The sequence below is a fragment of the Notamacropus eugenii genome, chromosome 6 (assembly GCF_028372415.1).
Source record: "Notamacropus eugenii isolate mMacEug1 chromosome 6, mMacEug1.pri_v2, whole genome shotgun sequence".
NCBI lineage: Eukaryota > Metazoa > Chordata > Mammalia > Diprotodontia > Macropodidae > Notamacropus > Notamacropus eugenii.
The window spans coordinates 226,389,237-226,404,301 of NC_092877.1; the positions used below are offsets into that span (position 1 = coordinate 226,389,237).

The 15,065-nt window shown below is 44.9% G+C and overlaps 1 protein-coding gene across 1 annotated transcript; it reads left to right on the forward strand.

Annotated features, from left to right (window-relative positions):
• Positions 1–402: 402 nt before the first annotated feature.
• Positions 403–7,661, forward strand: ZIC5 (Zic family member 5). The gene is given in 3 exon segments (XM_072622046.1): positions 403–864; positions 866–1,976; positions 7,175–7,661. Coding segments are annotated over 3 exon segments (2,016 nt in total). The 3' UTR covers positions 7,618–7,661.
• The last annotated feature ends 7,404 nt before the right edge of the window (positions 7,662–15,065 follow it).

The following is a 15,065-nucleotide window of genomic DNA, read 5'->3' on the forward strand; positions in this document are numbered from 1 at the left end:
GGGGACCTGGGATGAGGCTGAGGCACTCAGCTCCGCGCTCGCGCGTCGCAAACTTTCCACAAGTATAACTTTCCGACAGAAAGGAAGGGGGGACTGGGGGCACGTAGGGAGGAGGGGGCGGGAGGCAAGGGGGGCTAGAAGCGAAACCAAAGATTGAGGCTAGCATGAGGGCGGATGCCCGCTGAGCCGCGGGCCTGAAAGGGAGCCAATCGGGCAGCCCCGACCGCTGCCAATCAGACGACTCCCTCCAATCCCACCCGTGCCATTTCCAAAATCTCGGTCCCACTGTGCAGCTCAAATGTGGTGTTCGTTCTGCCAATCGCTGGAGGACGGAGTGGGGAAAAGGAATAAGCGGAGTTGGGAGACAAGGACAAAAGAAGTTAAAGAGCGCTTAATATATACATGTTTTTGAAGGCAGGCAGAGGGGCAAAAATAACAACAGTGAGGGTATATGGTCCTGATTGTGTAGTGTGGATGGAGCCCCCTTTGAGCAAGAGGAATCCGCCGGCGCTGAGATTAGCAGATTTGGCAGCGGCTCAGCCCCATCCTCATCAGAGTATGACAGGCTTCCCCGGACTGGGGAGTCCGCCCGCTCACTCCCACCACCACGCCGCGGCCGCCGCCGCTCACCTCCACCCCCGGGATCTGGGCAGTGACCCCGGAGCGGCCCTCCCTTCGTTCGGACCCGAGCACATGGCTCAGGCGAACGCGCTCCAACTCAGCCCTCCCTCCCAGCCGCAGCCCGAAGCCCAGGCGGCGGCCGCCGCCACTGCCGCGTTCTCCTTGAAGTCCGGCGCGGGCAACTACCCCGGCGGTGGGGGCAGCACAGCGCAGTCCGCACCTCCTCCCCCAGCCCCTCCCCTTTCCTCCTCCTCTTCCCCCTCTCCCCCCTCCCCCTCCCCCTCCTCCTCCTCCTTCTGCCCTCTCGGGCTACACCGCCACCAACAGTGGTGGTGGCGGCGGCCGCGGCAAGAGCAACAGCAGGGACTTCATCCTCAGGAGGGACCTTTTCACCACGGCCCCCGCTGCTGCCATGCACGGGGCGCTTGGAGGGGAGCAGCACTCCCGGGCAGGCTCCCCCCAGCACGCACCCCCGCCTCCCCACTCCGGCAGCATGTTCATCTCGTCGACCGGAGCCTACGCGGCCCCGGAGGGGTCTGGCGGCGGCGGCGGCGGCGGGCCCGCGCTGTTCCCCGCGCTGCACGAGCCGTCCGGGGGCCCCGGGAGCCACCCCCACCCGCTGAACGGCCAGATGCGCCTGGGTCTGGCCGCGGCAGCGGCGGCGGCCGCGGAACTCTACGGGCGCGCCGAGCCGCCCTTCGGGCCCCGCTCCGGAGACTCGCACTACGGGGCCGCCGCCGCCGCCGCTGCCGCAGCGGCCGCTTCCCTGCACAGCTACGGCTCCTTGAACTTAAACCTGAACCTGGCGGCGGCGGCGGCGGCGGCGGCGGCGGCCGGGCACGGGCATCACCACCACCACCACCACCACCCTCCGCCTCCTGCGCCGCCGCCGCAGCCTCCCGCTCACCACCCCCACCATCACCACCCCCACCACCCCGGGGCGGCGGCGGCGGCGGCCGCGGGGGCCTTCCTCCGCTACATGCGGCAGCCAATCAAGCAGGAGCTGATCTGCAAGTGGATCGACCAGGCGGAGGGGCAGCCTCCGCAGCCCCAGCCCCAGCAGCAGCAGCCCCCGCCGCCCCCCGCCTCCAAGCCGTGCTCCAAAACTTTCAGCACCATGCACGAGCTGGTGAACCATGTCACGGTGGAGCACGTGGGGGGCCCGGAGCAGAGCAGCCACGTCTGCTACTGGGAGGACTGCCCCCGGGAGGGCAAGCCCTTCAAGGCCAAGTACAAGCTCATCAACCACATCCGCGTGCACACCGGGGAGAAGCCGTTCCCCTGCCCCTTCCCGGGCTGCGGCAAAGTCTTCGCCCGCTCGGAGAACCTCAAGATCCACAAGCGCACTCATACAGGTGGGTACCCCCGCCGCCGCCGCCGCCGCCGCCGTCTCCACCGCAGCCTCCCGCCTCCCTCCTCCGCCGCCGCTTCTGCCGCCGCTGCTTCTGTCCCGACCACCCCCTCCTCGCTGTTTTTCTTCGCATACGTATAACCCGGACATGTGACTTCTTTTTTTTTTCTCTTTTTTCCCCTTTTTTTTCCATGAATAAGTAATTCGGTAGCACACTCAGGACTCTCAGCGCTGTGTTTTCAACACGGCGAAAAGTCTGCAGTCCACCCTCCAGCCCCACTTCCCGGGACGGGCACACAGCTCCACCACCACCACACCGTCACCACAGCACAAGCAGCGGCGGCCCAGGAAGGAGGAGGAGAAGTGGAAGGAGCTACGAGGACGGTCTGCAGCCCCCCACCCCCACCCCACACCCCCTCCTTCTCTTTTTTCTCCTGGAGTTGGTGGGAGGCAGGGGGGTAGAAGGTTAGTGAGGGGTGACCCACTTCCCCAACCTGAGTGTATCCCCACTCGGAAGCTGTGTTGTTGTTGGGGGAGGGGGACGTTTCCGTCTGAAATTCCAGACTGATAGGGGGGAGGTGAGAGAACTTTGAAGTGGGTAAAGTTCTTCTCTCACCCAGGGGACGGGATGGAGAATGGAGCCTCTTTGGAGATGTTTCTAGTCTCCAGACTCCAGTCCGTGTCCTGGTCATTCGGGCAGAACTTTAGGTAGGGAGCAAATGCAGAGGAGGCATGCTGCGGGACTGGATCCCACCCCTTAGACTGGAGGCTTGGCTGCTGCCCACTAGTGACGGTGGTGTCGGAGGTCTCTCCCCTCCACCCCCCTCCTGGGAGGCTAGAAGCTCTGATAAGACTGAGCTGAGCTGGGATTTATAGTGACAGACCAATATGAGCCCTCGGAGGACACTTAAGGAGATGGAGTTTACGTAATTACTTTCCTGATTTATCGGGTGTTTCTGTGGAGAGGAAGGCAGATGACGTGGAACCGTGGTCCCAGTGTAAAGGCAAATGGCCCGTGGCTGAAGGGATTACAGATTTTATCTGCAGAATTTGTTTTAGGAGTTCCGACTGTTCTGGAAAGAAGTGAAGTAATCCAGCCCCTTTCAGCTCCGACTTTCAGAGCCTTGGCTGACACCTTTAAAGCCTCATCCTCCTTAGTGTTGTGGACACGGTTGGTCACTGCTTGGGGAGAGAGAGGGCATTCTTGGAGAAATCTGGTTTCCCAATTCTTTTCCAATCTAGAGGCATCTGCCTTAGTCATTTTGGAAAACAAAATGTTCCTACCTCACAGTCAACCCACTCCTGAGTAGCAGAGAGGGTCCACGACTGAGAGAAGTACTTCCCCTGCAGCTACTTTAGCCTTCCTTTCTATCCATTTTCCTATCTCACGCCCTTAAAAAGAAAAAAAGGAACGAATACTGTTTGAAGCTTGCAAGCTTTCTGCCTTTTGAGCCCTATGGAATGGGAGGTTAAGTTAACCCCTTCCCTGGGAAGACCCTAGGGACAGCAAAAGGCTAGTTTTCCAACCAAGGGTCTGGATCAGTTTCCACTCTTTGAAAAGGATGGACACTTCTGATTTACAGCTCCTGAAATCTGACTCTTTCCAAGTAGTGCTCCCAAACTTACTTCTTGCCACTTTTTTGAACTTGAGGTCTTGGACGTCTGTCCTTTCTTGCTGTTTGGCAGACCTTTGGGAGCTCCCACTTTCCAGGGCCTCCTCTTTTAGTTTGATTCCCAAGCTAGGCTCAGGGGTATGATGTAGGGCATGGAGCATTTTAAGATTTAATTTCCTTACTGGGGTGCTCTGATGCAGAGGCCCAAGCCCAGCTGCTCATTCCAGCAATCAGAAGAACATACCTAGGGCCTTACAAAAATTCTTTGAGGAGCTGTGGGACCATGATGACCTCTTTTTGAAAGACATAATCCCAGGTAAGGCAGAATCCACCCAGGGTACACCACAGACCAAGGTGAGGTCTTCTACCTACACAGAAGCCAAGAACCTCCAAGCACCAGGCCCAAAGATCAGATTTCTGTGTTAATAAGGGTTCTGGATTTTTTTTTCTATTCTTGCATAATTTATTTTTTCCCATTCTCTTCTCTTCCCCCTCCTCCCCGTCCCCAGTAACATAGGGAACATCTTAAGCATACACAGTCCCGGAAGAGATAGCAGAGTATTTTTTTATAATTCTCTCATCTTGGACATAAGAGAACATTATTCCAAAGAAAGGTTACTGTGATATCTGGTAATAGGAAGAAGGCAGCAAATTGCCATAGAATTGCTATGGCCTTCTTCCTCCCAAGCCAGAGAGGCCTTGGAACTTTGGGAAGCATCCCAGAGTTCCCACAGAGATTCTACTCTACTGGCTGGAGTGAGAGGGGGAGTGGGCGGGAAAGCTGAGGGGTGGGGGTGGAGGAAAGAAACTTATTTACAGTTAAAAAGAAACAAACCTTTGCATGTAAATACTTCTAATTGCCTGGACCTGTGGTTGTACTTCCCCCTGGGTTACTGAACCCTAGCACACAATGTGAGGGGGGAAACCAACCATTTCAAATTCAAACTCTCTTACTCAAGGCTTTTATTTGTCATCTTTGGTACACTTAGCTGTGGCTTTGTGTATTCTTTGCCTACAGCCGATTTCCCTAGGGAGTTACCTCTGTTTATCCCGGGTTTGCAGCATTTCACTTCCCAGCCCCACTTTTATTCCTCCCCCACTCCTCAACTAATTCCATTTTTAGGACTGATGTGGGCTCCTTGGAAGCAGGTCATCTTTCTTTGACTTAGCATTTTTCTCTGTCCTTCTAAAGCAAGTAATTCATGGCTCCTCTCAAAAAGAACAATTTCAGATCTTGAATGGCTGGGGGAGTTGTTTATAGCACGCTTCTGTTGAAAGATGGCTGGACTTGATATCCGCATCAGGGCAGCCGAGAAAGCCTCTGTTCCCTGTTTCACTTGGGGCCCAGAGGAGAGGTGTGGTGCCTGCCTCACAATCAGTGCCTTTTGGAAAATAGTTTAAACAAATTAAATTATGATCCCAGTCCTCCATCTAGAGTATAATATCTACACAAGCGTCTTTCGGTGTGTCTCTCTGGCCCCAGTAAGCAATCTGAAAGAAACAGCCAGTTTTCTGCCTCAGGTTTCTTAGGTAACTGTCCTTTTAATTTTTCTCCACTCTTACCCATGATCGATCCCATCTCACTTTTCCACTGTTCAACCTAGCCTTTTCTCCTGGATCTTTCTTCCAGTACCAATTCCTGTTTGCCCCATGTATTGCTAGGAACCAGTTTTCCTTCCCTGTTCATCTCAGTTGTAGTTTGTGGGAAACTATATGAACTTAGCATTTGTGAAACCTGATATGGATATATCAAAATCCTGACAGAGGCTTTAAAAAAGAACTGGCAACTCTTATTTTTTTAAGTATCTAATCTCTGAATGGTTTTCAAGGATGTACTTCTGGTTTTGGATGCTGGTGGGTTTTTTTTTTCTATGTATTTCTATATGTGTAGGTATAGTATATTTTAAATGTCTACTTACATTTTCTTCATATTTTCAGGTAATTTATTTTCTGAATATCTGAACACATTTATGTTGCCTTGAGCACTCAGGAATTTGGACATTTTTGGACCTTAAAAACAACAACAACTAATCAAAACCTTATGAAAAACAGAAAACATCTTAACTTGATTAAGACAAGATACTCAGATATTTCAACATTGAGAAGGGCCCATTGAAGAGGGGATTTCTTTAGAATGAAGTGGTACAAAAAAAAAAAAGGTCCAGACACAGCTGTGGCTTTCTGTCATGGGACCCTACTCCCACTTCAACTCTCACTTCCAGTTCTCTTTAAATTTCTGAAACTTCTTGAACAGAGCGTGTTGGAAAATATATGTTCCATACCATGGAACACAATTTCTGATTTTTTAAAAGATCACCTTTCAAGCTATGGATTTAAATTTAGGAAATATGGAGAAAAAGGAAAATCAAGTTGTTATAGATTCTACCATCTTTTAACACAAAGGTGTGACTAGATATCTCATTTTCTAATATTAAGGAATATTTGCACTTGTAAAATAGATTTTTCTGGAGTGGAATTTTATGTACAATTCATACGTGATAAAACCACAGAATTGTGTTCCTGGAGTAGTGAGAACAGTCAGAAGGAAATTTGTACCCCAAAACCTAGCAAACATTCTTCTGTGTCTTTTAACTTTGAAGCAGTGTAGAAAGCTATTGAATTAGACTTGTTTATATAGTTTTCAGTGGCACATCGCCTCAAGGTAAATGGATGAGGCTGAACACAGCTACTGCTTTCTTTATATTGGTATTTGTTGCATTCTATTATGTCATGCTCTGTATCACACTGCAAGTTGTGAAGAAAGCTGGTAGATGGCAGAGACCAGCAGTGCAAGGATGGCCCAGTTAGGTTTGTAAAAACTCAGTGGTGCGATTGTATTTTACAGGTGCTATTTTTTTAAAGAAGACAGATTGTTTTATTTCCTTCTTTCCTCTCCAACTCAACATTCTCTTTGATTTCCCTCCATCAGTGAAATTAGGGGACAGGAGAAGGGCACAATTTAGGACAAAAAAAAAACCACAACCATTTTCTTTATAATTCTTCTATATCTCTGTTTGAATTTTAATGTGGTATATGTGTTTCTTTTCTACTGTGACTTTGAAAGTGTGGTGTCATTCACTGGTGTTCTTAGGGGAGGGTATCTCCAGCTTTCTGCAAATGTTTTTGTTTTCTGGTGTGTCTTGAGTCAATGTGTTGAAAGAGTGCAAGAATGTGAGCAACGTATATTTCATGAATATGCCTCTTGGTTCACCTGTAAGTGTATATATACACATTAGGATATATATGTGTGCATATATATATACAAAACATTTTAAAAATATGTATAATTCATATTTATATGAGTCTTTACAAGGTCTTATTGCTATGGTACTTCTGCTGCTACAGTCTGACCCTATTATTATGGACCCTACACCATAATTTCTATTTTCTTGTGCTCTAGGGAGAACTCATGCCAATAATCTCCATGTCCTCATCCTAGTTTGCAACCTGCAAAAAAGGATCAGAACAATTTCTTGGGTTGGTTGTGAGTTGTAAAGGGAAATGAATCTTCATTTATTCTTCAGGATTTCACAATCAAGCTGGAGACTTCTGGAAAGCAATTGCTAACCTTGTCTGTTCTCTGTTTCAGGGGAGAAGCCCTTTAAATGTGAATTTGATGGATGTGACAGAAAGTTTGCCAACAGCAGTGACCGAAAGAAACATTCCCACGTCCATACCAGCGATAAGCCCTACTACTGTAAGATTCGAGGCTGTGACAAATCCTACACACACCCTAGCTCCTTGAGGAAGCATATGAAGATCCATTGCAAGTCTCCTCCACCTTCTCCAGGTGCCCTTGGTTACCCATCAATGGGGACCCCAATAGGAGCCCCCTTATCTCCTGTCCTGGACCCAGCCAGGAGCCGTTCTGCCACCCTTTCCCCTCAGGTCACCAATCTCAATGAGTGGTATGTTTGTCAGGCCAGTGGAGCCCCAAACCATCTCCATACACCTTCCAGCAATGGAACCACTTCAGAATCGGAAGATGAAGAAATTTATGGGAACTCTGATGCTGCAAGAACTATTCACTAGAAATAATAATACTAGTCAAAATAATAAAGGTTTTCAATATGGAAGTCTTTGGACTATTTCCTGAACTGAGACAATGTAGAGCCTGAAACAAACCGATGGTTCAGACATGCCACCTGGTTTAACTAGTCCTATTTATTCTGTATGAAACCCTATGGTGTTTGTATACTTAATTTAATTAAGATACTTGGAACTTTTTTTTCTTTAAAAAAAAATTTACCAAGCTGGACTAACTCAGTGAACTAAGTCGTATGTTGCAGGGGGATAGGAGGTGGGGGCTACTATGCCCAGGGAAATGAATGGACAGACAGATCAGTTTGTGGAGATACATACTGCCAGTGTCAATGCACTAGTCCTTGTAAGGGAGGAAAAGAGTATTGAGGAAGGACTGAGACTACAAGCTAAGAAGGCCCTCTGCATTTCCTGGAGTGCCTCTCAAAAACCTTTGACACCATTCTGTGGGCTGCTTTTTAGCCTAGTTGGGCCCTGATTCTGCAATGGCCTCTTGATTGTAAACTACCAACTGCTGCATTGCCAACAGAGCTTGGACTGCATAGGAGTCCAAACAATATTTGTAAAACCCTTCTTTCAGTTCTGAGATTTTGTAATTTTTTACTTTCTACTCTTATGTCATTGGCCTCTCCATAACATGGTATTTTTATATGGGATTATTTCCTTGCTCCCTAAATTGTATGATTTTTTTTTTTAAAAATGCAGCAATCTTAATCTGTCTCCATATTTTATACTACTGTGATCATTCAAGCAAATCTGGAGAGAAAGCTGCTGCTATTTGACAACTGTGATACTGTGATATTTTATAAAATTTAAGAAATTCAAGTGCTTTCTTTTCATTTTGCTAAGTCTTTTTTTTTTCAACCTGGAAAACCAGATGCTGCCTCTTTTATGTGTCCAAACCACTTGTGTAATAAATAGAATATGTTGTTATGTCATCAGTTCTTGGAGATGCCAAGGTAACAGTCAAGTCTAACAAGCTGTGATGCTGGTGTTATGCTTTTTTTTTCTCCTGAAAGTTGTTTTTAAACAGACCAACCCCTCTTTCATACTGTTGTGTATCAACCTTTTAAAATGCTTTATTTTTTCCAATGCCTAAATCCCTGTTTGTATTTTTTCCACCTGAACACTGAGCACACAAAACTCATGCCATTTGAAAATGACGGTGTGTAGTGTGTGATTTACATTAGGAGGGGGGGAGGGTTGTTATAAATATTAAAAAATTTAAAAGGTTTATAGTTACAGCCAAACAGTGATGAACGTGTGGCCTTTGCCATAGCTGTCAAGCTAGGAAATAAAAAGGTCAAGGACCTAGGACAATAACTCTTAGTCAATTTATTTTCGGTTGGTACAACACATCTCATGTGCAAAATGTTAGTCCATCATAAACATCGTACAGATACACTAAAGAGCACTAATTTATCCTCAGAGACCCTGAAGACACCCCCTCCCCAGGGTTTATAAAAATTTGTTTTGTGTGCTGTGAGTGGTTGATGTAGTCTTGTCGTTGTTAATAACGTGTATGTGAACACTATTATTTTGTACAGTTGAATTAATTTATTTTCAGATACCATCCCCCCCATTCCTATCCCTACCCCCATCCTGGAAGAGTACAAAGCACACCAAAGAATTATATTATAAATTTTGGTGAAAGATTGTCATTTATGATTCCATGGTTTGTATTAAAAAAAAGAAAAGAAAGTGAAAATATATTTTTAAGCTTACTTGAATGAATAGCATAATGTGAAAAACAAGACTCTTCCTGCATGTCTCCTTTGCATTGTGTTGGTTATGAAATAATATATATAGTTTATAGATATATTATATTACTAGTACAGTGCATGGTGCTGTTACTTTGGAAGCCTTTAAACATTGTCTTCAGATTGTTATGGTGAATATAAAAGCTAATCCCTGCTTTTAGAAGAAAGAAGACTTCAATACAAAATAATTTAACACTTGCAAAGTTTATTTGATTTGCATATTTTCACATCCCTTCCAAATAAAATAAGAGTAAGGTATGGATTTTTGGAGGCTAATTTATGTTCCATAATACTTAATAGGATAAAAATATTTTGATTTTAATGTTTATTTATAATTTTTTCAACAATAGTTTGCACTATACTTTATTATTCTACAGAATTATTTATTATGAAATGAAGGACTGTGTTACTATTTTATGTACTTTTCCATACATAGGATTACTCATTTTCCCACAGATTTATCAGTCCATGAGGCATCCCCAAATAAAAAATCTGTACCTCCAATAGAAATCAAGTGAAAGTGATTATAAGGTTTAAAAAACCTAAATAAAGGTGTTATGTATTGCCTATGTTTTACATAGCTGCATATGTGTGTCTAGCAATAGTTATGTTAACCTAATGCAGTTCATTGGGCAGATTTCTGGCCCACAATACCATATAGGCTCACAATCAGAAAATATCATTCGGTTTTACTTAATTTGCTATTTATGTTAAGATACAGGTGTTGTAGAAATCCTGAATGCTATCTGAAGGTTAAATATGTTGAATTCATGGTGTGTATGTGTGTATATTATGGTTAATCTTGCTTTTAAAAACAACTTGAAGATGAAAACTAAATGTATAGCATTTCTTTAGTTTAATCTTTTTTTTCTTTTTTTAGTAAGAGAAATAAAGGAAAAGGTAAAAAAGAGAGGGAGCTTCCTGAAAGGGACAGAATATCCAGAGCAAAACCCAGAGTGATTGAGTTAAGGATACTGAATTCAAGATAGCATGAAAGTAACAAAATACCTAGCTTTAGATTTCCCTTCCAGCTGATCACTTGGGGAGGGGTATGTGTGAGTGTCAGAGTAGATCAAAAGATGGCCGTTTTAATTTGTAAATTCTGAGACTAAATTAGGTTCTTCTGTGATGGTGAAATATTAAATTGGATCAAATTGTATTTGATAATTACAAAGTTGAAAATTCAGCCAGTCACAAAATTTCAAGTGTAAAAATGACATAAATTTTTAAAACAACAGGAGATGTCAACAGTTTCTTCAAAAAGGTTATAGTGTTTTTTAAAGTCAGTTTTGCTAAATATAGTAAAGGTGAAACAGATTGTAAAGAGTTGTTGCTAGCAAAATGACAATAATCCACATAGGAAGGAGAAAAACACTCATAAATGAGGGCTCCAATCAATGGGAAAACTTATAGCTCTCTAATGAAGTTTCTTTTGAAAAGGAGGGCTACACAAAGCCACCAAGACATGAATCATTCATGGCAAATATAAAAGATATCTGACAATGAGCAGAACCTTGTATAGAGTGTATAAAACAAGTTTCCCCTTCTTATTTTCTGCTTTAAAACGCACAATCTCCCACTCCCAATGTTCTCTGTCCAGTCTATAGAGTTAAAATTGACCACTACACGTCCTGCGCCACTTCAAAGTAATTTAGTCCAGAACGGAAGGCTTGGCGCTCGGACAATCTTCATGGTGTGTTAAGATTTCTATGGCAATTGGCAACCAAGACGTTCCCATCTGAATATGTCTCAAAGAAAGCCACTTATTGACACTGCGTTGGCCATCATCAAAGACTTCATCTTTCCTAGGCAAACGTGCCCCTCACAAACACTGTTTAAATCATCTACCTTTGTACTCCATCTCGGCTAAGAGACATCTCAAAACATGATTATTTACAGTTTTTTAGTTCAAGGTGGTTAAAGCCAGTATTTCTAAACTTTAGCATACTTTCCAAAAGCTTGAGTGTGGGAATTGTATACTCTTAAGGAGAAAGGCTCCAAACACACTATAGTCTTATTGGCAGCAGGAAATGTTGACTCACATACAAGCACTTACCACACACTTCAGCAATATTCAGGCACATCTATTGGTAGTCATTATAGTTACGTTGCAGACACATCTTTTGTATTCCATGCATATAGAAGCTAGGGGAGGGGAATTCTTTTCATTTCCTTAAAAAAATACAAACTGGGATGTCTAGCAGAAGAGGCTTTCTGTCCCAGTTTATGGTGTGGTTTTTCTTTTTCTTTTCTTTTTTTAATGTTCCTTCCCTCTGGGAAAGGTTAAAAAAAATGCTTTTCTCAACTAAAGGTTGAACAACCAGGCTAGAGCAAAGACTGTATCTTGGGGGTGGAGGGTGGGGGAGAAAGAGACACACATAAATATAGATAAGATACCCCACACCCCTCCACAGTTCCCCTATCCAGATATATAGATAAATAGATCTATATCTCATGACCCCCAAAACAACACACACTTCGTAGAAATCATCCCAGCCCCACTTCCGAGGATCTGTAAGAAAAGTCACCTCTTCACCCACCAGGGATCTAACACACACGTACCCCACTTACATAAACACACATACCCACATGCACACACATAGACACACAAAAACACTCCCATCCACACATTCACACACTACGCCAGTGCCTAATCAGGCAGGGAGAAGTTCAAAGGCACGTTCTTTGAAATTCAAACTACTGCTTTTATGGTACATCAACATGCAGCGTTAGGATTGCTATGGCAATGAGCACAGCCGAAGCGAGACGCATTCAAAACAGTCCACCTCGATTCGAGACACTCTATTAAGATACAGTTGCATTGACCTTTACTTTCATGCCATGTTAGTTCAGTCAATTTTCACCTCATCAAAACCTCTGATATTTTCTTTCCCATTCCATCCCGTTCTTTTTTAATATTCTCAGAATCGGCGCCAACTTTAAAAGGAGTGGGGGTGAGGGGGGCAACACAGAGATGAGAGAGATAGAATGAAGAAGGGAAAGGGAGAGAAAACGTACTGATGTGTGTACGTGTGTGTGCGTGCGTGCGTGTGTGCGGGGGAGGGGAGTGATGCTAGAAAGAGAGGGGGGAAGAGAACCAGATCCCCAATTCCTCTTCCTTCTCTCCCCACCTAAGTACTTTTATTTGCAGAGCGATTGTTCTTTGTTTATTTAATACAAGTACTGTGTGAATGGTGAAAAATAAACACGATGAAAAATAACCAAACAGATGATTCCTCCAAGTGAAAAAGCCCGGACTTAATAAAAGTGCGAAGCAGTCTCCGCTGAATGAGAAGCCCTTTGAAGTGGAACTTATTATCGCAGGAATACTTTAGGGTTGCCCTAACGACGCCACTGAATTGAAGGCGCTCCCCTTTGTCAGCGATTTGTTCTCCTTTGCTGGGATGCCCGTAGAAATTACTTACATGGGCTGTCTTAACATGCAGCCTGCAAATCAGTAACTTTGCAGCTCAGACTTGCAGACGCCACTCTGCTAAAGACAAAAAGAAGTCAGGAGGAAAACACACGAACCTTTCACTCAGATTCCCTTGTGATAGGGCAGTGTTGTGGGGGTGTTGTGGGGGGAAGGATAAGAAGTTGTATTACAACTCGCTCCCCCCTCTTTACCCAACCCCCATTCCCTAGCTCTCTCCCATAGACGTTATAGGCATTACAACGCCTCATCTTTCTGACTCCTCCAGCCCCTCAATCTTTCCCGTCATAATTAAGGGAGAAGACTCCGGGGGCTACTCCCCACGTAACTCCCAGCTCGGGGCGCTATTTGGGCGAGTTGGCCAGTTGCAAGATTTTCCCAGCAGCCTGGGCCATATTTAATAAGGGTCGTTTATCACTGAGGCTCTCTGAAGGGTCGCCTCCAGCCCTGTGCCCATTAGAAAGGCGGAGGTGACATTTAAACTCCGTTTTCAAGGATCGCGGGGGTATTTCAATGAAAAGGCAACTCGTTTGTCTTATGGGCCTGGAAACAACCTCCTTCTCTCTCCTTTTGACCACATGGCATAACTCTAAAACAATAGTTCAAAAGTGAAATGGCATCGTGGTGTTCACTCTGAGACAGGCCCCCATCTAGCACCAGAGAAAGGGAATAGTCCACAACACAATGTGCTTTTTGTGTCCGCCTCTGTCACAAGGATTTTGTTGTTTGCTTTGGAGGCTGCGCCTGTTATACTTTCCTGAAAGTGCTTGTGTTAAACAAGAGTTATAAGTCATCCAAAACAACAAACATTTTGATTTTCTTTGCCTAAAGGGCTTTCCCTGGCCATGGGCACCGTGAAAAATAATGTACTTGCTGAGAAAGGAACACCAGTAGTAGCATTACAAGCTCGGTGCATTAAATATTGAATGACACGAGGAAAAAGGAGCTTGTCGAAGGGCACTCAGCCTTAAAGTCTTTCTTCAACTTTGTCGTCAGTGCCTGTTGGACTATTTAAGATGGTGTTAATTAAGGCTGCTTCTGATTCCGCTAGACTCCAGCTTTGTCTCTTGGCCGTGTTCTTGTCAATAGACCTTCTGTACCCAAAGCTTTCCCCACATGTTGGTTTACTGAAGGGCATGTGTCACTTCTTATTTGGAAGCTGAAGAGAAGCCCCGATCTTATATTAAGGGCAGCGGGAATGTAGTAATCAGTCGGCATTAGAGGAATATGAAGGGGCTCGGGCTGAGGGGAGGGGAAGGGAAAGGAGAGGCAGGCATGCGGGAACAGCTGCAGATGGGCTGTGATGGAGGAGAGAATCCCGGTGCGCACCGCTGTTGGCACATTTTGGAGAGCGTTGTTTAGCAAACAAGGGACACGCGGGATTCACCGGGTTTGAACACCCTCTTTTCTCCGCCCTCCCTTGCTTTTCGAAAATTTAAATCTTATCGCAGAAAAAAAAACAACAAAGCCATTAGCCACATGGTAGGGCGTTGTTTTATGGAGTCAATGCACTGATTATAAGACACTTCCATACAGAAGGGGATCCAAGAGAGGTAGAATCAGGCATCTTTTCTGGATTAAAATAAATAAAACAAAAGGATTTATTCAATGGCCCACCAGTGGCCGGTGAAAGCTACTGGCAACTTTCTCTACTACATTTGCATTCTCCTTCTTCCAGCAAAACACTCATAAACAAACAATAAAGCCCCAAACTTGTAACCAACAACATATTTTTTTAAAAAAAGATGGTGAAATAGATGGTTTTCTAGGATGTAGAAAAGATTTACATCAATTCCACACCCCCAACCCCCCCATGAAACCAAAGACCATGACCCAGGTAAGAGCGTTGGTCTTCCTGTAATAAAGGGCTGCTAATTCCTAACATGAAAAATAAACTATTTGGTATTGCAACCTGTTTCACAGTAGGATTCTCTGTGCAGAATTTATGGAGGAAGATGCAGAAGAAGTACCTAGGATATCAAGGCTCAACTTGGTTGCCATTTGTATGAGTGGATTAAGTGCCCAAGTAGATGAGGTTATTATGGGTCCACTGAAATATGCCAGCCTAGTGTGAAGGGATCTTGCATTTATATAGAGACTTCTATGTGGCAGTAACTGAGCTAAGAGCTGTACAAACATTAGTGCATTTGATCCTCACAACAACCCTCTGAGGTAGGTACTTCTATTATTCCCATTTTACAGTTGGGAAAACTAAGTCAAACACAAGTTAAGTGACTTGTCCAAAG